At 44.0% G+C, this 22,924-nt stretch overlaps 1 protein-coding gene across 3 annotated transcripts in view; it reads left to right on the forward strand.

Moving 5' to 3' along the window:
- The window catches only part of ARHGAP32 (Rho GTPase activating protein 32), a 212,551-nt gene that overhangs the window by 150,591 nt on the left and 39,036 nt on the right, over positions 1–22,924 (forward strand). For 2 of the 3 annotated variants that reach the window (XM_081123638.1, XM_081123637.1), the window contains exon 10: positions 13,516–13,597. The exons of the other annotated variant lie outside the window; for it this stretch is intronic. In XM_081123638.1, coding sequence (XP_080979764.1) covers positions 13,516–13,597 — 82 coding nt within the window. The remainder of the gene's footprint in view (positions 1–13,515; positions 13,598–22,924) is intronic. 3 annotated transcript variants of the gene reach the window in all.

Below are 22,924 nucleotides of genomic sequence, written 5' to 3' on the forward strand. Positions count from 1 at the left end.
AGTGGAAGGCTCAGAGCCCAGAAAGCTCCTTGTAAGGTCTGAGAGGGCTTCCTGGAGGAGGTGACTTTTGAATGTAGAATCTTGTGTATCTCTTCTGAGGACAGGATGTCCACATGACCCAGGCGGACTGGCTAGACGTGGAGTAGCCGTTGGACTGGTTAGCTGGCTTGACCGGTTCTGGTCACGCAGATGGACTGTGTACACTGGGCTTTGTGAGTAGACCAGGAAGGAAGCACAGAGGCAGGAAGCTGTCTTTCCTAATAGTGCCGAAGGAGACAGGGCGTGGATTGGCCTTGAGGTAGTGTGGCCAGTGGTCTTCCTGGGGATCAAGACCAGTTAGAGCAGACCACTCTCCGGAGAGAGTGTGAGGGAGCAAGGATGTGGCCGCTGCTCCCCAGGCGGAGGCCGACTCAGGAGTGCTCCAGGGTGACGCAGTGTGACGCTGACCGCAGGCCCCACGCATCCCCATGAGCAGGTCTGCTCGACTTGACATGTTTTGACATTTTACATGGACTGTGCTTTCTCTTTTGTCTCAGTCATGTTTTCTTGCTGTCTCCTTCCTGGCCTGCCATCAGGGCGTGACCGGCACAGGCTTCACTGGGAACTGACGCTGCGCAGTTGCTGGGTTGTGACGGTTTTATTTTATTATTTTAAAAAATAAATAATAGACCTTAGATTTTAGTACAAGTTGACAGAGTAATTGAGTAGATAGGACAGAGCCTCATGTACTGCGCCCTCCCCCCACAGACACGCACAGCCTCTCCTGTTGTTAGCATCCTCCTCTGTAACTCAGTGAACAGAGCTGGCCGAGCGCTCAGGCTCATCCGCCTGGCTGGCGGTTCTCCTGCAGCACAGCCGGGGCGTTTCGGGAGGAGGGGTCAGGGCCGCCTGGGCCGGAGTCACAGGATAGAGAGAGCGTCAGTGCCACATCCTAGTCCACGGGGATCGAGACAGCGTGGGGCTTCCTTTTCGTTATGAGTAGTGAACCAATATTCGTGCATTGCTAGTAGCTGGAGGCCGTTATTTACCTTCGGGTTCGCTCTCTGCGACGTACAGTTGTGTGGGTTTTAACAAATGCGTAGGGACGGGTATCCACCATCACAGCTTCGTACAGCGTAGTCCCCTGCCCTGAAAATGCCTCGTGCTCCACTCGTGTTTCCCTCTCTCCTCCCGGCCCTGGAAACCGCTGGTCATTACTGTCTGCACAGCTTTGCCTTTTGTAAAGCATCATAGGGTTGTAATTCTACAGGACGTCGCCTTTTCAAACTTAGCAAAAGGCATTTAGGATTCCTTCGTGTCTTTTTATGATTTGATAGTCTCTTTTTTAATCACCGTGCGATATTCACTGTTACGGATGTGCCAGAGTTTATTTTCCCATTCATTTATTCAAGGGCAGCTTCGTTTCTTCCAGTTTGGGGCAATTATGAGTAACGCTGCTTCGAGTGTAAACACCCATGTGCAGGGCTTTGTGTGGATGTGAGTTCTCAGCTCCGTTGGGTCGACGCCAAGGATCGCAGTCGCCGGATCATGTGGGCAGCCTTTGCTGAGCTTTGTAAGAAACCAAACTGCCTTTCCACGTGGTCGGCCGCTTCCCACTTCCCTCAGCGATGCTGCTCCGTCTGCTCCGTGTGTCACCGGCATTTGATAGTTCTCAGCTGTTTGGGATTTTAGCTGTTCTAATAACTGTGTAGTGGTCTTGCATTGTTGTCCCAATTTGCAGATAAAGTCGGTGCAAGGAAAAGCATTTACGAATAGACTAAGGTGCTGTACTTCAGCCTTCATTCTCCTGTGGCCTGTAATTCTTTCTAGTCTCCCTTCGCCAGGCTCTCAACTTTGGAATCACCAGGGGAACTTGTTAAAATACAAAACCCCAGGACCTAATTGCCCAAATTCTGTGTCAGTGGTTGTGGGATGGGATGAGACTGTGTTTTTATTGGTGTGATTCTGGCCCAGGTGTTCCTCGGACCACTCTCCTGGACACGGGGCCGACTCGGTGCTCTGGGTAAACTGAGTCAGCTGCTGCTCGATAAAGATCAGCATTTGCCAGGCTCTAGTCTGCGTATTGTTTTGGCCTAAACCATAATGTAGCTGTGGGAACAGAAGGATTAGTTCATCCACGTGTTTAAATTATACCATGACTTTGTTTCTTTTCTTAAACTCTGGGAGTAGGAAGTGTTAAATTGTACTAACTATAGTAATTTGAAATTCTGAAATCTGTTCTTCATTTTTTGTCTCCTAAAGGGTATTGGATCTTTTGTTTTCTGAGGTATTTCATCATATAATGTACTTTAGCCAAAAAATACTCTTGGCTTTTTAGTTTTTAAAAAAATACTAAATGGCATCAGCTTTTGTGCCTGTCTGTAGACTTGTGTTGGGAATGGGAGGTGCGTGTGTGGGAAGGTTTTCTTCTTAGGTTAAAGGTATCGCCCAGGTAGAAAATGCTGATATCTTTAAGGATTGTCTGTTTGTTTGGTTCAGTGGTTCTCAGAGTTTTATCTGGGAGCCACAGCATCAGAAGGAGCTGAGAAACATGTTACAGCCAGATGTTACTAATCAGAATCTTGGGGGCTGCGGATAGGAATCTGAATTTTGTCAAGTTCCTCAGATTAAGAGCAAACTGTGAGAACCGCTGATCTAAACTACCCTTGTGTATCCTGAAACAAGAAATTAAACACAGCTTAGCAAATGTTCCCTTCTCCCCCTGAAAATCTTCCTTAAACCACATTTGGGGTGTTGACTTAGTGAATAAAATACCATTTGGAGATGGACAGAGTTTCATACGGCTCTCGATCTCTTGGTTCTCCACAAGGTGATCAAGGACCAGCTACTTTAGTTCTCAGTTACCACAGATTGTTATGCACCAGTATCAGAGAAGCAAATTTTGGCCAATAAAAATTTCTTACCTGAGGAGTTTAATGTGGTTCCAAATAACTTATTTTCAGAGTAGTATCCTTTGCAAAATGGAAAATATTTGCAGACCTTGTCCATTGTAGCAGTTTAATGGAAGAAGGCAATGTGCCTGGTTATTTATTAAAGACCATCCTCTTTACGTACGGAATCCAAAGCTGCATTTTTCGTTACTCAGAATTAAATAGAGCAGAATATTTCCTCTCTGGCTCATTAATGGGGATTCTTGTACTTTAAGTTTTCATCTGTAATGTTATTTAATTTCGAGGCAACAGGAAGTATGTGATACTACAGATAGAAGTAATTTGTAACACTCTCTGGGTGCTTCCCAGGTGTGTGTCCTAAGTGTGCCAGCCTTGGATTCTCACAGCTCTGAGAGAGGTACCATTGCTGTCTCTGTCTTACTGATGAGGAAACTGAAGCAGACGGGGATAAACAACTAGCCCGCTGTTACTCTGCTGCTTAGCGTCAGAGCTCAGAAACCTAGGATTCTGGGCAGTGAACAGGTCATAGAAGTGGTTTAATGAACCAGGTGTGGCTTCTACTTGTCCACTTGCGTGAGTCATGGATTTCTATATTGGAGAAGATGATAGTGGGTCATCTGGGCCTAAACTTTCATTTTAATATTATAGAATTCTAGAGACAGAGGAATTTAGATAAAGTGTTCTGATTCACAAAGACAGTAGGTAATGGTATAGCCAGGAACAGAACACTAGGTGGGTGAATTCCAATTTTGTATCTCTCTCCTCCCACCTTGGATCACAAAAATATGTCAATTTCTTAAGTTACTTTCTTCTATATTTCTCGTTGCTGTTTTTCTTTTCTTACTAGTGCTATTAGCAGCTGCTGTAGATATAACTTTGTTCCTTGATAGCTTTTTGTTAATTTATATCATCAGAATATGCCCTACCGAATGATGCTTAACATTCGGTTTCATGGAAACTATTGAGTGGCTCAGAGTAATAGTTCTTAACCTAATCATTTTTTATTACCCTTTGTTATGCTGAATATTTTCTGAATTCCTTTAAGATTCTGAAGTGAAATTTACAAATGATACAAATTTACAAACAATATAACTACTCTACAAACACAGTTTCAAAAAGTCAGGATAATTTTTCATGTATAACAGAGAAAAAAAGAAAATTAATTTATGTACTTAAAATATAAATACATGGGACAACTGAGTGAAATTCTTGTTGCTTTAAATGTAATCCACAGATTAGCAGCATTACTGTCAGTCAGAAAGTATTATAAAACTCATTTATAATAGCATTAAAATATGAAATACTTCAGGATATATCTGAAGAAAGAAAGGAAAGATCTATATACTGAAAACTATAAAACATTTCTGAGAGAAGTCAAAGAAGATCCAAATAAATGGAGAGATATACCTGTGTATGGGTATATTGCTAAGATGTCATTTCTCTCTTAGTTGATCCCAGTCGGAATCCCAGCAAGCTTCTTTTGTAGAAATTGATAAGCAGATTAAACGATTCACGTGGAGTACAAAGGACCTAGAGTAGAAAAACCAGAACAGATCTGAAGAAGAGCAAAGTTGGAGAGCTAACACTAACGGAAGGCTTACTACAAAGCTGCAGTGTCAGGAGAGCGCGGTTTTAGTGGAAGGATAGGAGAGGGAACAGAATAGAGCCCAGACATAAACCCGCACGTGGACAACAGCTTCTTAACAAAAGTTCAGTCAATTCAGTGAAGAAAACGGTCTGTTTTATAACTGTACGGGAATAATTGGATATCCATATGTCTTCAGAAAGGCTTTGATTTATTTCTTGTGCCCCATTTGCAAAAATTAACTCAAAATGGATCATATAACCAATTATGAAGCTTAAACTGTAAAGCATCGAGAAGAAAGCATAGCAGAGAACTTCTGTGACTTTGGATCAGGCAAAAATTTCTTAGATGCAACATCAAAAGAACAGTCCATAAAATGATAAATTGAACTTCACTAAAATGTAAAACTTATGTTCTTTAAAGACTTTACTAATAAGAGAATAAGAAGACAAGCCAGAGACTGGGAAAATGTATTTGCATCGATTGTATCTGATAGAGGATTTGTATCCATAACAGATAAAGAACTCTCAAAACTCAGTAAGGAAACAGAACTCACCTTAAAAATAGGCAAAAATTGGAATAGGCACTTTGGCGAAAAGACCTATGGCAAAGAAACACATAAAGAGATGTCCAACACCAGCAGTCATTAGAGGAATGCAAATTAAAATGACAGAGAGGCATCGCCACCTACGTATTTGGTGAAGACGTGGAGGAACGGAAGGTGCAGCAACCAACGTGGAAAACAGTTTGTCCGTTTTGTAGGCTAAACATACACCTCGTACGCAATCCAGCCATTCCACTCCGAGGTGTTTCTCCAAGGAAAAGAAAGCCTACATCCGTACAAAAAGTTATACGTGAATGTTCATATCAGCCTTAGGCACGGGAGCCCCAGCCTGATCTTACCAACAGGAGACAGTGAATAAATAAATCGCGGTGTCTGTACAGCAAATATTACTCAGGACTAAAAAGGACTGATTATTGATGCACACAGCAACGGGAATGATCGTCAGAGTAATTGCGCTGAATGAAAGAAGACAGCAAAAGAGCACATTCTGCTTGACTCCATTCGTATAAAACTGTAGGAAATGCAAAGAAATATATCGGGGATAGAAAACGGGTAAGTGGGTGCCTGGCGAGCAGGGTTAAGGGGCCGGAGGTAGAGGGAGAGATTACAGAGAGAGGCAGAGACATTTTGGGGATCGAGGGATATAGTCATAGTCTTGATCATGGTTCCGGTGTCATGGGTATCAGAGCTTGTCAAAGTGGGCATGTTAAGCATGCACAGCTTACTGCCTGTCACCCGCACCGCAGCGGGAGGGGGAGGACGGCCTGCAGGGCCTCCGGGGCTGAATTTGTCCTGTGTCTGATCCAGTTACAGCGCATCCCCCCTGTGCTTCTGGTGCTCACACCCTCCTCTTTACTCTTCATGCCCTTTTCGTGCCGTAGGCTGTCAGTGTTTCTTTCCCAGTCGGTGTTTGCAGATTTCTCAGGTGGTCTCTGCTTCTCGCCTCCCTCCCTGAAAGGTGGACACAGCTACTAGAATTTTCTTACTGACCTTGTCCCTCCTCTCAGAATTTATCACTTCCATTTCGTTCAGAAGAAACTTCACTCCTTGTCATGCTACATAAGACCATCCTTGATCTCTGGCCCCCTATTACTTTTCCGGCCTTCCTTTCGCCGCTGTTTTATAAATTCGGTGCTCCCGACAAACAGCTCTCGCTTCCTCCCGGTCAGGTTGCTCTTTGCACCTGCTCTGCCCTCTCCTTGCTCCTGCCGAGCCGGGGCCAGGGCAGAGGGGTTAAAATTTTAAAGCCTGTGTAGTTTTGTCTTATTTCATATTTCATGGAGCTAACTGGGAACAGAAATTCAGCGTTGTTTGTTAGTTAGTTGCTGTATCATAAGTGGTCATGCGCAGCACTCATTCTTAGTATTGTTCCATCGGCCCCCCAAGTTTCTGCCGTCACCCGCTTGCTGCCCCCTCGCCTCCTGACCCGGCTTGGACTCTGGGACCACCACGGTTGCAGTCACCTGTCCCCGATAGATCCTTCAGCCCGTTTTCTTCTCTGGCATCAAGTGGTCTCTGTTTGGCTTAATGCAAAAATGGGTATTGCATGACTCCTCTCACTTAAACGCTCATCAGAAGTTGACTTGTCTTTTCCTGGCACGCCCTCCTCTTGACAGACGTGACACAGCGCCCCCGGAGCTCCTCCCGTCTGTCTCCTTGTCGTCTTTCACAGGGCGCCCTCCTTCCCGGGCCTGGGAGTGTCGGTGGGACGGCCTTCCCGTGCTGCCCTCCGGTCCAGGCTCTTACTCCCTCTCTTGGCTCAGGGCACCGTCTCTGTGCCAGCTCCCAGATTCATACGCTCACCCCGACCTTGTTTCTGACTCTCACACCTGTGCGTCCTGTTGCAGACGTGGAACTTAGGGAGCTGGCGTTTAAGGGTCAGTGCAAGTGTAAGTCAGGCCAAGACACCAGAAGCACTGTGGTATTTTGGGGGAGTCAGAGGAGGAGAGGGGGAGGTATAAACAGGACTCTCTTCAGAAAACCCAGCGCGAGAACGATTAGGCCACGAGCAAATGGAACCAGAAACTGGGCAGTGAGGCACCGAGGGGTTTGCTGCTGCGTCCTGCTCAGAGCGGCTGCTGCTTTATCGCATCTTCTTTCTTTTTAAGAAGAAATATTTTCTGGTTATGACGACTCAAAGGAGATGATTAAAAATTCCGACTCCTTTCCAAACCCTTGGGAGACAGACCGATGGACTCCTCAGCCCGTGTCCCATCAGGGCGGTCTGAGTCAGGGCCGCGACCCTGCAGCGGAGCAGGCTCTCTGAGAAGGGCTGGGAGTGGGGGACACAGCCGGCACTTCCAGGCCAGAGGCTGAGTTTGTCTCGGCGTCTCCTCCAGCAGTGGAGAGGCTCGCGAGTAGGAAAGTATGTTGGCCCAGTTTTAGTTTGCGGGATTGGTTTCGCAGGAGGTTAATATTGCAAGGAAGTTAAAGGTGCTGATTTTGTCAAAATTTCCAGGGACTGATCACAGGGTTCCTATTGCGTATCAAAAGCAAAGAGGCAGCGAGGGACATAGGTACAGGAAGGCAGGGGGTTCGATGTCTCTGAACTCGAACTTCACTCACTGTGGGTCATGAACACTGAGACCTGGGGGGATAGGAAGTTGTAGTCAGAAAATGAAGAACTTGGGAACTCTGAGGCCACATGGTTTCAACTGATGACAACTCTGTGGTGCGTCCCTAGGAGTAAGAGCAGTACTTGACTAACCTTAATTAAAAAAATATTTTGTTATGCTAACAGCCCTAAAGTTTCACTAGCCATGAATTAAATAGGAATTTCTTTAAACGTTAGTGGTAAGCACATTGCTATGTTGAAATTCCTTTTTAGATTTTGATCTGTGGCCTCGGAGAGCCCACAGTTAAGCTTCGGCTTCATCCTAAGGCCGCAGTGCTTTACGTTCCCACTGCTGCTGCAGCTCCAGGCTTACTCTATTGCAGTGGCTTCGTATCTGACATTTCCTTTAAAAGCTGTACCAGAATATTTTTCAGCACATTTGGTTTTGTGGCCCAACCCATGTTCTTTCTACTGTGAGCGTATCCTAGCCTCAAGTTAGAAGACGACCAGAGGTCAGGATGCAGTCAGTCTCCCTAGATCTCCCCTTGTTCTAGAGCCGTCCTCTTGTCAAGCTGTTGTGAACCTGTTTCCAGGAGCTGTGAGAGGTGGGGCAGGCTCAGAACCTAGAAATTCTAGAAATAGATTAGTGGTGAGCTGGAGCCAGTTGCATTAATTTTTAGGTGTTTTGTAGGACAGTTATTAAACACAGCCATTATTAAACATTAAAGCATATACACTTACAATTAAATAAATTATTATTAAAAATAAAGGTAGTAAATACTTAAAACACTTTAAATATTTGACTGGCATCTGTGCTCTGGAGGTTACTTCTGCCTAGTATACTGTGTGGTGAAAACTCTGCACCAGGCTGCTCTGCATCTCTTTTCAACCCCGAATTGAATTGTGTTAGTTGGTAGCTTGAGACCGGGGATGATGGGAGTATTTACACTGTAAACACCGCAGACTCCATCAGTAAGGCCTTTGCCCCTCAGGAGCTGGCTGTTAAACATTTACCAGCTTTCCATTGGCTTCTCCTCACTTTATCTCAGAGCCGAGGCGGGAAATTACCAAATGGAAAGTCCTCTCCTCTTGTAGCCCTTCCTACCCTGTTCCAGCTTTATCCTTATATTCTTTTCCTTCCGTTACTATATTTTTATTGCCTACTCACCCCTCCACCCCGACGGCCCTAGGTGCTGGTCTTTGTCCCTCCCTTGTTCGTCTTTTGCCTGGAGTGGAATCTCATTTCGACCCCTGCCTAGGCCCGGTTCCCCCCTCTCCCCGGGCATGTAAGGTAGAGCTTCAGAAACAGCCCCCCTCAGCTCTCGTTTGCCGCTTGCTCTGGATTTCGGTGCTCCTTTTACCTGTTTCTGTCTGGTATCGCAGTTGGATGGTTTTCTAGGATTTTTAAATCTTGTCTCTTTTTTTAATGTTTCTTGGCTTATCTCTGGATTTTGTTTTGTGGTTTCCATGAGGTGTGTGTAAAGGTCTCAGATGAAACAGCCCCTCCCGATAGCGCCTTACCCTCAGGCACCTGCACAGGTTTTGTCTTTGCCACAGGTCATCCCCTTTTATGTGGTGTGTTTGTGACTGAAGTGCAGCAGCTATAGTTACTCTAAAATGCTTTGTTCCCTTGAACCTTCATGTTATCATTAAGTATTCAGTAGTCCCTTCTGAAATACTGTTGCAATTTCCTTCTCTTTGTTTCCTTGTCGTCTTACTCAGAGTTTTGTGTACTTTTGTCTCTTTGTTTCAGATGCGACAGCTCCTTTCAGCATTTCGTGTAACGCAGGTTTTGTGTTGATACATTCCCAAGGTCCCTCAAGTTTTTTTTGGTTTTGTTTTTTGTCGTCTGGGAAAGTCTTTATTTCTTCATACAGAATGGACAACTTTTCTAGATATATTATTCTCAGCTGTTGGTTTCTCTCTTTCAATATTTTGAAAGCAGAGTGTCCCCCCAAAAATGTATACACACTTTAACAGCTGATAGCTGAATTTTGAAAACTGCCTTTATAATTATTAAAAGTGTGTGTATACATTTTTGGGCGGACACCCTATATATCATTCCACTTTCTCCTGGCCTGTAGTGTTTCTGCTGAGAAATCTGATGATAATCTGATGGGGTTTCCTTTGTACGTTACTGTCTTTTTTCCTCTGGCTGCCTTGAGAATCCTTGTTTTTATCATTAATTTGACAGTTTTAATAATGTGTCTTGGAGAAGGTCTTTTTGTGTTGAGATAATCACTGTGCTGGCTTCTTTTGCTTTAATGTCCAGTCCCTTCCTAGGTTCAGGAGGTTCTCCTCAGTAATCTCTTGACTAGGCTGCCCGTCTGTCCCCGTCTTCCTCCCCTGTCCCGGGGCACCCCTCGCTCTCACCTGGCTCTTCCTAACGGAGCCAGGTAGTTCTTGTAGAGCTCTTTCACTGAAAAAGCCTTCCTCCTTCCTCCTCTTTACTCGAATCAGCTCTCGGTTTTTATTTTCGAGCTTGCTCGTTGCCCTTTCCGTCCAGTCTTCTCTGTTTCCAGTCCTTCCTCCTGCGTTCTTCATGGCATTTACTGAGTTCTTCGGTTCCAGAGGCCTCATGTTTGTGTTTTAAGAGTTTCAATCTCTCTGGTAAAGTCCTCTTCCTGTTCATGACTTTCTGAGCTTCCCTGGACCTCCTTGAGCCCCTTCATCACCGCAAACTTGAATTCTCTGTCGTTTAATCACAGCATTTGAGTTTGGTTTCTGGAGACTTGTCCTTTCCTGGGTTACCATGTCACGTCGACGGTTCCTGGCCCTTGAGGGACTGCTCCTCTGCCTGCGCACTTGAGGCAGTGCCCTCGTCTGTGATTCAGATACCATTTTGATCTTTTCAATTCAGTGGGTTGATAAATCGGCATCTTTTTGTTTGTTTTCCAGTGGATGATGCTATAGCTCAAGTTTCTGTTTTCTCTTACCTGTGCTAATTTCACCTTTGGGGTCAAAGTGGAGGGGACATTGCTGTGGTCATGGAAATAGACTCATGGGGTGACCAGGGGGGTGGGTGTTTTAGTTGTGTTCGGGTTGTCTTCATCTGGGGGCACCACCATGGTGGGGAGACATGTCAGGTGGAGGGGGAACTGAATTTATGAGCCTCCTGTGCTGCTCCCCAGCTCCTTATGGCTGCTGGCATCTCTGTATTGGAGCCTGGGGGACGCAGACGCATGTCCTTTGCTCCTACTGGGTTCCTTCGCACGTCGGGGCTGGGGTGGGTCATGGAGCCAGATCCTGGGCACTGACTAACTTGTAAATTTAAGGGGAGATAGAAAGCAGTCTTCTCACTCCACCGTGATGCTGATGATCACTCCCTGTGATATTTAATTTTTGTTACTATTACTTTTTTTGATGTTGATTTTTTAATATAAAAATATAGTCTGTTTGCCTTTTACATATTTATAGAATCAGTTTTTAAAATAAAAAAACCTCCTTAATGGTTAGGCCTCTTTTTGGCTTCAAGAAACAGAAAAGTAAACCTAAAAGGTGACTGATTGCTACTGTTGAGTTAGCAGCTTTAATGATGCCAGGCAGAAGCCCCAGCAATGGCCTTGGCCTTTCTTTCAAGGTCAAATGATGGCTCCTACAGATCCAAACTTGATTTGCATTCACAGCAGAAAGGAGGGGACAGAATAGTTGCAGTAGAGCTGTGTTTCCACATGCCATGGCCGCCCCTGGATGGAAGGAGCCTGGGGAAGCTGAGCTAATATCAGTAATACTGTGCTTTATAATAAAGGCCAACAAGCGAGGGGGGACTGGAGTCGGGCGTTAGATAGCTTCTTCCCCCGTATATTTAAACATAACACACTGAGACAAATTTAGAAGGTGGAAAATGTAACTAATGTATATTATCTAGTTCCCTAAAGAAGTTCATTAAGCTGTGTTCCGTCTTTGTGGAGAAGTGATAGAAAACCAGTTTTTATTTATTGAAAGATATTGAGTTTAGAAGCTAGGCTAGGTGTTTTCACACAGTTATTGAGGGTACCTGACATTATCCCCATTTTTACAAGTTTAAGAAACTGAGACACCATAGGAAATGTGCCCCAGATCACGGCGCCTTAGTGAATGGGAGAGCTGCTTTGGGAACCTGGTCCTTCTGCATAGCAAACTGCAGAAATGCTTATAAATGGAAGTGAATTAGACTTTTGTGGAAGTCCTGGTACTCGATCGCGAGGGAACGTACGCGCGCGCACGCAGAGGGTGGTAAGGACCGCTCAGTATGTGCCATGTTCGTTTACGGACGCCGCTGGAGCCCTCCAGGTCGTCTCGTCTCTGACACTGCGATAGTAATGGGCGACACTTAACGGGTGCTTACTGTGCATTTTGCTTACACTGATCCATTTAATTCTTGTAACAACCCTTGCGAGCTCAGTACTGTTGTGATTAGATGAATAAACTAAGCAGAGCGGCTACAGCACAAGCTCGATCTCACCCGGGGCAGACCTCGACTTGCGCCCGGGCGCTCCCGCTCGAGGCCCTACTTACTGTTGACCTTTACGCCACGTCCCCTCTCGGAGCAGCTGATTTGTAAGCGAAAATGGGGAGGATTTCTCACCTTGCCTCTTACCTGGTTCTAACAGATCTTTGAAGAATTTCTACATGTTTCATTAAGCAGGAAGTTCAATAAAATACGATAGAGAATTTTACCAGTAGAACAAGCACTTAACCCCAAATTCAGATCTTTCAGACAAAACTGGTACTTGTTCGTACCCCTTTTTAGCTCATGAAAGCTGGTTTCGACTTTGTAATTTTAAGAACGACTATAGAGTATCGACCCAGGACTTGAAATGGTAGAGCAGCAAGTGTGTACGTGGGAATAACCCCTACGGATGGGGCTTCTGCGGCCCAGCAGCGTGGTGGATCACGCTCTTGGAAGGCCCCTGCGTTCCTCCCGCTTCTGTCAGCAGCGGTGTCAAAGCGATGAAATTGCCGTGGTTTAGCCTTGACACCTGCTGCACGCAGCTCCACTGTACTCCTATCGAAGGAAACATCCGTAAATATTGGTAAAGATTTCCTTTTCACTTCTGTTTCCAGGCTGTGTATCTCTGTGGTCACCCTGCTGGCTGCACTGCACAGTATCTCTGGGTGAATCAGCGCTCAGTATTTTCCCAGGATTTGATCTTGGGATTTGACCTTAGGGTTTGACCTGTGCCATGAGTAGTCTATCAGGTCAGAGCGGTGTGCTTATCGAAGCCAGATTCTGTCCCCACTGCTGGGATTGGCTCTTTCTCTCTCGCTTTCCCACTTATCCACCTACCACTAGCTCTTTAACAACAGTAAGAACCAGGGTTTTCAATGAGCAGTTAACTGATTTTTTTTTTAATTTAATAAAGATATTTATTAAAAACCTGTGGCAAGCATCATTTGTAATGGTGAAGTATTGAAAGTTAACTGATTTATTTTAGATTTGTCTTTTTTTTTTTTTTCATGAAACTTGTGGAAGAATGAATATAAAATTTACAAAAAATGTCTGTGTGGCTTAGTGTAGGTTTTTGAAAAATCATAGAGAAGATAATAAATATAAAAATTCATGGTAGAGATAGCAACACAACTAGGTTGAAATTTCAGCAGAGTAAAGTATTGAGAGGTAAAAGTTATGACTCCTGCATGCACAGGGTTGGTATCAGGCTAAATATTTTAATGGGTGTAAAACCGTGTGGGAAATTAAAAGCTAAACCATAAAAAGCAGACTTAGATATTTGCACGGTTAAAATATATGACTCCGTGTACGCATAGCAACAGATTGTTTCATTATTTGTTTGTGTAATTGGCATCGTCTGTGATGAGAGCCTTGGAACAATAGAATCACTTGGGAGGGACTGTGAAGGACGTTACTGGAATTGAACTGGAGTTGTTCACACACTGTCTGTTCTCTGGTTTAGAATCCTCTCTCTGCTGCTTTTCTCAGGTGGGACTCTTCCCTGGACACTGTGTTGAGCTAATTAACCAGAAGGTTCCCCAGTCGGTGACCAACTCAGTGCCAAAACCAGGTGAGTACACGCTTTCATCGGTGGGGTGATGTGTCAGCTGCTTAACGATACAGACTTTCTCCTAGTCAAGCACGTAGCTTGTCTTGTTTTTCTTTGTGTTTATGGACATAATATGCATCCTTCATTTTACGTGGCTTTGACTTTAAGAGATTTTTATTTCTCTGTTGATCATTTCACAAAGGTTTACATACATTCAAGATTTTAGACGATTTTAAAGAACTGTTTGCGCCATTAAGCTTTGTCATGATTTGTTTTTACAATTATATAGTAGGAATATAGCTTATTAGTGAATAAAATGATAAAATATTTTTAAAGAACTGACCTGGAGATAGTATGATTAGCTGAAACTTAATAGATGAAGGGACTATATAGTTTATCAATGCTTGTGAATTTAAAACTATTTTAAACAGCATTTGTCACATAGTCTATTTATAGCACTATATCAAATATGTGGAGTATTTTACAAGTAATTAAAGCAATGTTAAATTTTTGTTTTTTGGGGATGATTTAATCTTGCCAAATCCTACAGAGTATCTAGTCTGGAACTTTTTAATGTGATATAAATATTTCAAAGGAAATAAAAAGACTACAAGATTTTGGGGGGAAGAAGTAATAGATTTGTTTTCCTCCTTGTATTACATTCTCTCCTCTCTTCCCAGCCCGACCCCAGCACTTTCCCCTAGTGAAAGAAAAAGCACATTTCTGGGCCTCAGAATTTATTTGTACTGTTCTCCTTAATGCATTTTCTAGGTTTAGATTCTATGTGTAAAAATTAGAGGGAGGTTATTCTTTACTTATTTAGTATTTTCCTACCTCTGCCCCCAAAGCACACATCAGTCCACCTTTGCTTATAGTATTTAGGTAAAGGCAATGGTAATAACCCCTTTCAAAGCTTATTTCTTCAGAGAACCTTAAGGAGTCAGTGTTCCAATTTTTCTTATAGGAATTTTAAAATTTTAAATTGACTACATTTATTGTTTAGTAAACTTCAGAACAGCGTTCTCTGCAGCTCTTAGTCTTAATCCTCTGTTAAATCCCCTCTAGTTGGATAAACTTACTAAAAAGACCTCCTCAGTGGGTACTTGGTCAGTCAGTGTTCATTAGTGGTTCTGATGGCTGTAGGTTTCTTTCCTTCTTAAATATGGCATCAGTGACGTAAATAATGTAATACCCATTAACAGACATTGCCCAGCCCCACCTCGCAGTCCTGGCAGCTACTAACCTACCTTCTGTCTCTTTAGCTTTCCCTATTCTAGACATTTTATATAAACGGAACCATATAATATGTGGTCTTTATATTTGGCTTCTGTTACTTATTAAAGTGTTTTTAGGAGTCATTTGTGCATCAGTGCTTCATTCTTCTTTATGGCCAAATAATATTCCATTATATGGATAAGCCATATTTTATTTATCCATTCGTTTTGGGTTGTTTCCATTTTTGGCTATTATGAATAATGCTGCCATGAACATCTGTGTACAAATTTTTAAGTAGATATGTTTTCATCTCCTAGTATGTATCTAGGAGTATAATTGCTCAATCACACGGTAACTCTGTTTAAGCTTTGAGTAACTGCCAGGGTGCTTTACAAAGAAGCTTCACCATTTCACAATACAGTGTCTGAGAGTTACAGTTGCCCCATATCCTGGTTATTATTTTTATTATTGCCATCTTAGAGGGTATCAAGTGGTGTATCTTTGTGGTTTTGATTTGCACTTTCCTGATGGCTAATAATGTCAAGCATTTTTTTATATGCTTATTACCCATTTACATATCTTTGGAGAAATGTCTGCTATAGAAACTTAACTTCTATTAGTGATTAAGCTTCATCTTTGATAATTTTGCTCCAGAGATGTACTGCAAATTGAGTTTTTAAAAATTAGCCTAGCCCGGCCGGTGTAGCTCAGCAGTTGAGCATTGACCTATGATCCAGGAGATCGAGGTTCGATTCTGGGTCAGGGCACATGCCCAGGTTGCGGGCTCGACCCCGGGGTGTGTGTGTGTGTGTGTGTGTGTGTGTGTGCAGGAGGCAGCCAATCAATGACTCCCTCATCATTGGTGTTTCTCTCTCTTTCCCTCTTCCTTCCTCTCTCTGAAATCAATGAAGACATGTTAAAAAAAAAAAATTAACTTAATATTGGTATTAAACTGTATCAATCAAATACTTCCTCATGTTTTGAATGAGAAAGTGACATTTCAAATTGTGATAACTTCCAGAAGCTTTTAAAACTTGAGAAAGGTAACCAGATACTGGTATTTCTGGGAAATGGGCTTCTATTAGTAGACTTGTTAATTCTAAATTAATAATGACATAGAATGAAGCACCCCTTCAAAAGCTAATATTTTACCTTCTGTGAGCAGTGTTGCAGGGTTGTTATAGGGAAATGTGCATTCTTAATACATTTTGGGAAGGGCGATGTGAATTCTGTCAGCCTCAAGCTTGTTTCACACTTTAAAACTGTCTTTGCCTACAGTTAACTTGAGTGTTCTGTTTATTTTTAACACTGCCATCTGTCACTGCTGGATGCCAAACCTGAAAGATGTAGCTATAGTTTGAGACTGAAATGTAAAGCTCCCGATATTATTACACAACAAAGGCAATAGGAAAAAATTTCCCTTTGGAGCTCTTCTGAATGTTCTCAATATGTCCAGTTATTTGTGGGTGTAAAAATAAAATTAATGAGTCACCACGTCCTGCTTGGAGTTTACTGAGCCGTTGGGTCTACTTATTGGTTTCTTTCTTGACGTTCTTAATGTTCTCAGCACTTACCTCTTTGGTTATTTCTTTTGTGCAATACTCTGTCCCCCTCTTTCCTTCACGCGTCAGTTACACATCCTCTCTTCCCAGTTGGGACACTTTCTGGTGACCTGTCTCAAAGTTCACTGAGCCTTCCCTCTGCGTAGGTATCTCTCAAGCCCATCTAATAAGTTCTTAAATCCTCATAGCGTATCTTTCATTTCCAGGATCAACATTGGGTCTTTTTTATAGTTTCCAAGGTGGAGTTCTTCATCTTCTAATATTATTTACTTTTTTCTCTAGAAAGGAGAAAAGAGGACTTGGGGGGTGGGGGGGAGAGGGAAGACAGTGGGGAGAAAAGGTAAAGACAGAAGAAAAGGCATAAACTTCTGAAAGTGAAGGACCTGGGAATTTAGACAGCTGGCCCTCTGGGGAGAGTTAGACAATTTGGACAGAAATGAAAATATCGCTTTGAAGCATTTGAGAATTAACAAGGCAGGAGACCATTACTGAGTAAGGTTAAGCAGAAGGCACGCCAGTGGAGTGACGCCAGTAGATGGAGACATTACTCCCCTAGTGTCGCGTCTGGGGATCCAGTAGAGAAAGTCGCCGTAGGAGGGGAACAGAGCCCCACAGGACAGAGTTGCTGATAAATGCCCCAAGCTTGAGTTGGAATTTTTGTGGAAATTGACAGCTGATTCTAAAATTTAGATGGAAATGCACAGCCAAAAATACTCCCAACCATTTTGAAGAACAAAAAAGTGGGACACCTACTATCATAAATATCAAGATTTATTGTTAAAACTTCAATAATTAAGATATTGGTATGATAAGATGTTCAACATTATCAGTCTTTAGGGAAATGCAAGTTAAAACCTTATTGACCCAATGCACACCCACCAGAATGGTTGAATTTTAAGAGTAACAATACCAAAAGTTGGTAAGGATATAAATCTGTGGGAACCCTCATACACTGCCGGTTTCTTTATACACTCTTAGGTACATATAGGACGTTCATAGCAACCTCATTCCTAAATGTCAAAAAACTAGAGAAACTCAGAGGGGTGTCCATAGTGGCATGGGTAAATAAAGGCACGTTCATGCAGTGGATTTCTCTACGCTGGTGGAAATGAAAGGGGTTACGGCTTCATGCAACAGCATGGATGAGTCTCCCAAAATAAACACGGGTGAAGAAGCCGGGTGTCCATGCGCACGCTCTCTGAGAAACTCCCTAAAACGGAGAGTTCAAAGCCGCGGAGTCTGGGCCTGTCCTGTGCTGGTAGAAGCCGGGTTAGCAGTTCCCTTCTGCGAGGAGAGAGCAGGCTGATGACGGGATGGCTAGGAGAGAGGATTTCTGACTGGCCGGAGATGTTCTTTCTTTTGAACCAGAAGGATAATGTCGGCGAGCACCTTTTCTTGCGCTAATTGGCCATTTGTGTATCTTCTTTGGAGAAATGCCCATCAAGCCCTCTGTCATTTTTGGATTTGTCACTTTGCATTTTGAAAATATACCTCCCATCCGGATGCATATTCTTTGCAGCGTCGCTTTAATACACACATGTTGGAAATCTCAGGTTCAAAATAGATCGGATGCTTCCGTGCTGTGACGTAGTCTGCAGCTGTCAAAAAGAAGAGGTAGAGGCGTATGTGCTGATCCCGGGGACTTTTTGTCCGTGGTGCACTGTTAAATGAGAAAGCGAGTCACAGAACAGGACGGACTCACAGAAGAGGGTCTGGAACGATGACCGCCTTCCTGGAGAGAAGAATATGGAGGCCGCAAGGACATTTCACTTTTTCTGTTTGCTTCAGTGTTAAGTCCTTTAAAATGAACATGTGTTACTTTATGAAAAAAACAAAACACGCAGATTGTCGTCTCCCCTTCACTCCGTTCTGTCCAAATAGGAAGTTTCCAAGAGTCCTTTTTAATGCGCCCAGTAAGTTAGACATTTTTTGACAACAGATTTAATGTAGACGTTTCATTTAATTTATATACCTGTGTCAAAAGCAGCACAGTCAAAAGGACAAGAGCACAAGCTCCAACCTTGAGTTTTAATCCCTGTGCCACGTTTTACCGTCTGTGTGCATGTCATTTGGCTTCTCTGATTTCTACTTTCCTTATCTGAAAAGTGAGGCAAGGTTCTTTTGAACGTTAGCGATAAGGCCCCTGGAGACTTGATAAATGTGAGCTGTTATTATTTATTGCTTTATGTGCATTTACTTTTAAGTCATTGAAAGTCAAAGTGTCAGAAGCTAGATCTGTTTAGCTTGTGCAGATGCTTTGTTAATATATTAATTGTTGATATAACCTCTGTACCAGTATCCCCAGGTGTACCACAGGAGCCAGTGAATTACAGTAGTTTTCATGGACTGGTGGTGGGGGAAGGAGCCTCTTTGGCTGGTCGCTCTGAGTTTGCATCGTGCATTTTTGCTTTCTTTTTGATGACAGCTAAATTTTTTGGTTAGCAGAAAGGTAGCCGAGGCTTTCACCTTGTTTCCTTCTTTCAGGTAACTGGCCCTTGCTTTTTTGCGTAATTTGCAATTTTGCTTAATTACACCTTTTAACCTCTGTTTTCTTTTGTTTGCTCCTGATTGTTTCTCTTTTCTTTCCTTGTGTTCCCAGCACTTTGCTCTTCTGTAATCGTGTTTCTTTACTTGTCGCTTTAGCTTCAAGTGACTGGACATTCTCTGTCAGGTAAAACAGGTCCAGGTCTCCCCTTACCCTGTGTGGGATGTTGTATGGAATATCCTTCCCACCGAACATATCCTTACTTGTGTTCCGGAGGCTACTACTTTAAGGATCAGGCATGAAAGTCAGTACCCTCGGAGTCACTGATGTAGGATTAGGAGGAGCACCAAGCGAATGCCCAGGGAAGCTTCCCCTCCTAATAGGCTGCCAGGCATAGGCCAAAGTAATATTTCCTCACTTTGCATCAGGGAAACACAGTTAGAAAAATTTTGATACCATATATTTGCAAAGTGCTTTAGAGTTCATGATACTTGTATTTACATTGTTTAAATTGGAATTTGAGTCTCAGTATATTTCTATCTCCCCATTACACTCCTTTTTTAACAAATGGAGCTGCTGAGACTTAGAAAGGTTAAACGGCTTGCCTGAGGTTTTACTAGGCGAGTGACACTAGGACTTACTAAAGTCCCGCATCTAATAACAGCCACAGCCAACTTACGTGGTCCTACTGTGTACCGGGCACTATACCAAGTACGTGACAAAGATTAACTCCGTCGTGGTTAATCAACCTAAAAGCCCAGAGTTCTTCCCACTATAAAACATTGACTAGAGATAAAGTATATTGTTTTTTCTCTCAAAACAAATATTAATACCTTTTGCTTTTATTGCGATAGGAGTGAAGATGTATTTGGATTCCCACAGGCCTCTGGGACAGAGCAGAAACTGGGGGGAGATGGGTTAAACAGTGGTGAAGAGAAGGGCTTGTGGGAGCCGCTTGCTTGCTGATCTGTTTCAGCCCTCGCCTTCCTGATGCCTCCTAATTCAAAAAGCATCTTCCAACCTTCCCCCATCATATATAAAACAACTCCAGACTCTTTATGTGTCCTTTCCGCCACCCCCCCCTTCCGTTCTCCTGTTCCCCTCCTCCCCGTGTGCTGTGTGCTCTGACTCCTCCTCTCTGAGCACATCCCGTGCCTTCCCGGCTCCCCTCTGCTCCGACTGCCCCTGCAGGCTGCGTGCCCTCTCCCCACACTGGCCAGTTGAAATCCTTGTATTTCTGGACTCGGGCCACGATCTGCTTTATCCGTGAAAGCTTCCCTGACCCATCTCTCCCTAAGCCCACCTCCCGTTTAACCCCCCACCCCGACCCCCTGCCCCATCAAATCTAATAGTAGCTATTTCTCGTGCTCACTAAACGGCAGTGTCCTCACAAGTGACAAGTGTGTTTCTTTAGTCTTTACCTTCCCCACAGATTGTCTGTACAGTGGATGCCCAAGGAATGCCTGTTGCACTGCTCTAGCTTAATAATAACTACTAAAGCCGGTTTTCAGAACACAACTTTGATTCTGTCCCTGACTTGGGAAAATAAGGGACCGCATTTCAGTCTACAGTAGCCGTTGCTTGTATCACTCATTTGGAAATAGTATATAGCAGTGAATTTGATCTCAGTTTGAATTTCACACTTCTCCTCGGTCTTCTTTCCTCGCCTGGGTTGTTCTATTTTAGGGTAATTTGCATCCTTTACACATAATGTTTGCTCCAAAACAGCGGATTGATAAGCATGAAGTTCCTGCTCTAGTTATTAAGAATATTTCTGACACTCCCACATGCCCTGTGCCATTGCTACGAGTAGGTCTCTAATCAGCACCCTCCTTGCCCTGAGCCAGGCAGCTTTCCATTTGGGGTCCTTTCCGGTATTCGTTCATTCGTTGACTAGAAGTGTACTGAGTGCGCAGCGAACGTAAGACAGAAAAATTATCGTTTTGGTTTGTGTTCAGGTAGGATGACAGGGAGAGAAAGGAAACAAGTGAAATACATAGTGTGATAGGCGATGCTACAGAAAAAACAACCCTAGAGGGGCTTTGGGGGAAAGGAGGTGCTGTGTGAGGTTCCCGCGGGGTCGTGGTGAAGAGCTGGTGAGTGGTCAGGGAAGGGCTTATTAGAGGTGGTTTCTGAGCGAAGACCTGAGGAGACGAGGGGCGATGTGCACATAACGGGGAGAGCTTCCCAGAGAGGGCACTGCGAGCTGAGGACCCTGAGCTGGACATAGGTGCGGCTGACGGATCAGCAGGAAGGCCCGTTTCACCCAGGGGGGCGTAAAGGCCAGGTGAGGTCTAGAGGTGGGGGAGGATCCTGCAGCCTTTTGTGGCCTGGGCGCCACGGTTCCATTTGGGCTCCCATTTAAAATGAGATGGGAGACAGTAGAAGGCTTTGAGCAGTTGTTTGACCTGACCTTCCTTCAAGGAGCACTTTGATTGCTGTTAAGGATGGGACAGGGCACGGGAAGAAGAAGAGAGCTTGGAGGTGGCTGTTGGGACCAGACTGGGGAGAGGATAGTGGCCCAGACCAGGAGAGTGGCTGTCACCCGCAGCATTGGCAGACCTACGGTGAAGGGTTTGAATAATTCAGGTAGCTTTTATGATAGCATGATTGGAATGTCTTCTCGTTGCCTTCCCCGTGAATTCTCTCATCACCCGCATCCGCACAGGCACATACAGTCCCCCGCAGGCTCGCCACCACGCGTCTTGTCAAGTATGAGAAAAGAGTAGCAGGTGGCCTCCCCTCCCTGTAAGCAGTCACTGGAAGGCAGAGCACATGCTTTCTACTTTGAAATAATTATAGTCTCAGAAGAAGTTGCAGAAACAGCACACAGGTTCCATATACTCAGAAAACTCAACTCCCCCCCCCCCCCCGGCCGCAACCGTGACATCTCACGTGGCTGTACAGGACGTTAGCAAAACCAGAAAGTCCACATTGTTACAATACTGGTGAGCCAGTGACGGGCCCACTCCTTCCGTTTCGCCGGCTTCCGCCTCGTTTCTTACCAGGCATTTCTGTCTGGCACAGAGTGCAACCGTTTGGTTTTTAGGTGCGGGTTACGTTATTAAGTGCCTCTCCCGCACTCAGGCAGGCAGACCTCGGTCGGTCGGCCTCTTCCTATCTGTGTCTGTGTGTCAGGTAATACGGGGGGATTCTGAGTTGTACTGAGTGTCCCCCAAATGGCCTTTCTACCCCCTGGATTTCCCCTCCCCCTCTCTTCTTTCTGTCTTTTCTCCCCGTCTCCTTCCCTTTTCTCTTTCCCGGCCCCTTCCTTGCTGTCTCTATTACTCACCGGGAAAGGGGTGGGAGGAAGGGTGCTTTTAATTTAAATTTTAACCAAAGAAGGGTGGCTCTGTGTCCTCTGCTACGAATAAACTTTATCTGTAACTCCCTCCACAGCCTTTTCATTGGTAAAAATTAACATGCTTTGTTCCTGCCACATTATTAGAATTCTCTCTGGTCTTTAATATTTTAAAATTGCATCAATTCATTGTTTTGTATGGAGCTATATTCAGAGAGGAAGGAAAGAGTAAATTTGATCAGTAGCAGGAGATTTTGGCAAGATGACACCCCACCCCCCACCCCCCGGACTATCTGAAATCTGACGGCCCCTACCTGTGTGACCCTGGCAGCCCCCCCCCCCCCCCCCCCCCCCCCCCCCCCCCCCGCCGGGAGGCCCTGCCTGCCTGTTCTCTAGGATGGGAATGACATTAGAATCAGCTGCACAGGGTTGTGATGAAGACGACTTGTAAAGTGCATAGAATTAATGTCTGGCACGTTATGTGTTTAGTAAAAACAAGTTTCTCAAGGTGGGTTTTCATTGTTATTAGTACAGAGTCATTTGGAACAGAAAATAGGTCAATCTCCTCCAATTCATTTATTTCCTCAAATAATTCTAGTAGGGTTAACACAGTACAGCACTGTAGTATAAATACTGAATCTCATCATTACTTAGATGAGTAAAGTTACAATTTTAACATCTGGTCAGTGTGTAAAGGGGCAGCCCATACTCAGGAAAATTAGTTTAATTCTAGATTTCCAATTCTGAAAAAAACTTTGTCCCCCCTAAGAGATGCTTAAGAGATT

The sequence above is a fragment of the Miniopterus schreibersii genome, assembly GCF_964146895.1.
Source record: "Miniopterus schreibersii genome assembly, chromosome: 20".
NCBI lineage: Eukaryota > Metazoa > Chordata > Mammalia > Chiroptera > Miniopteridae > Miniopterus > Miniopterus schreibersii.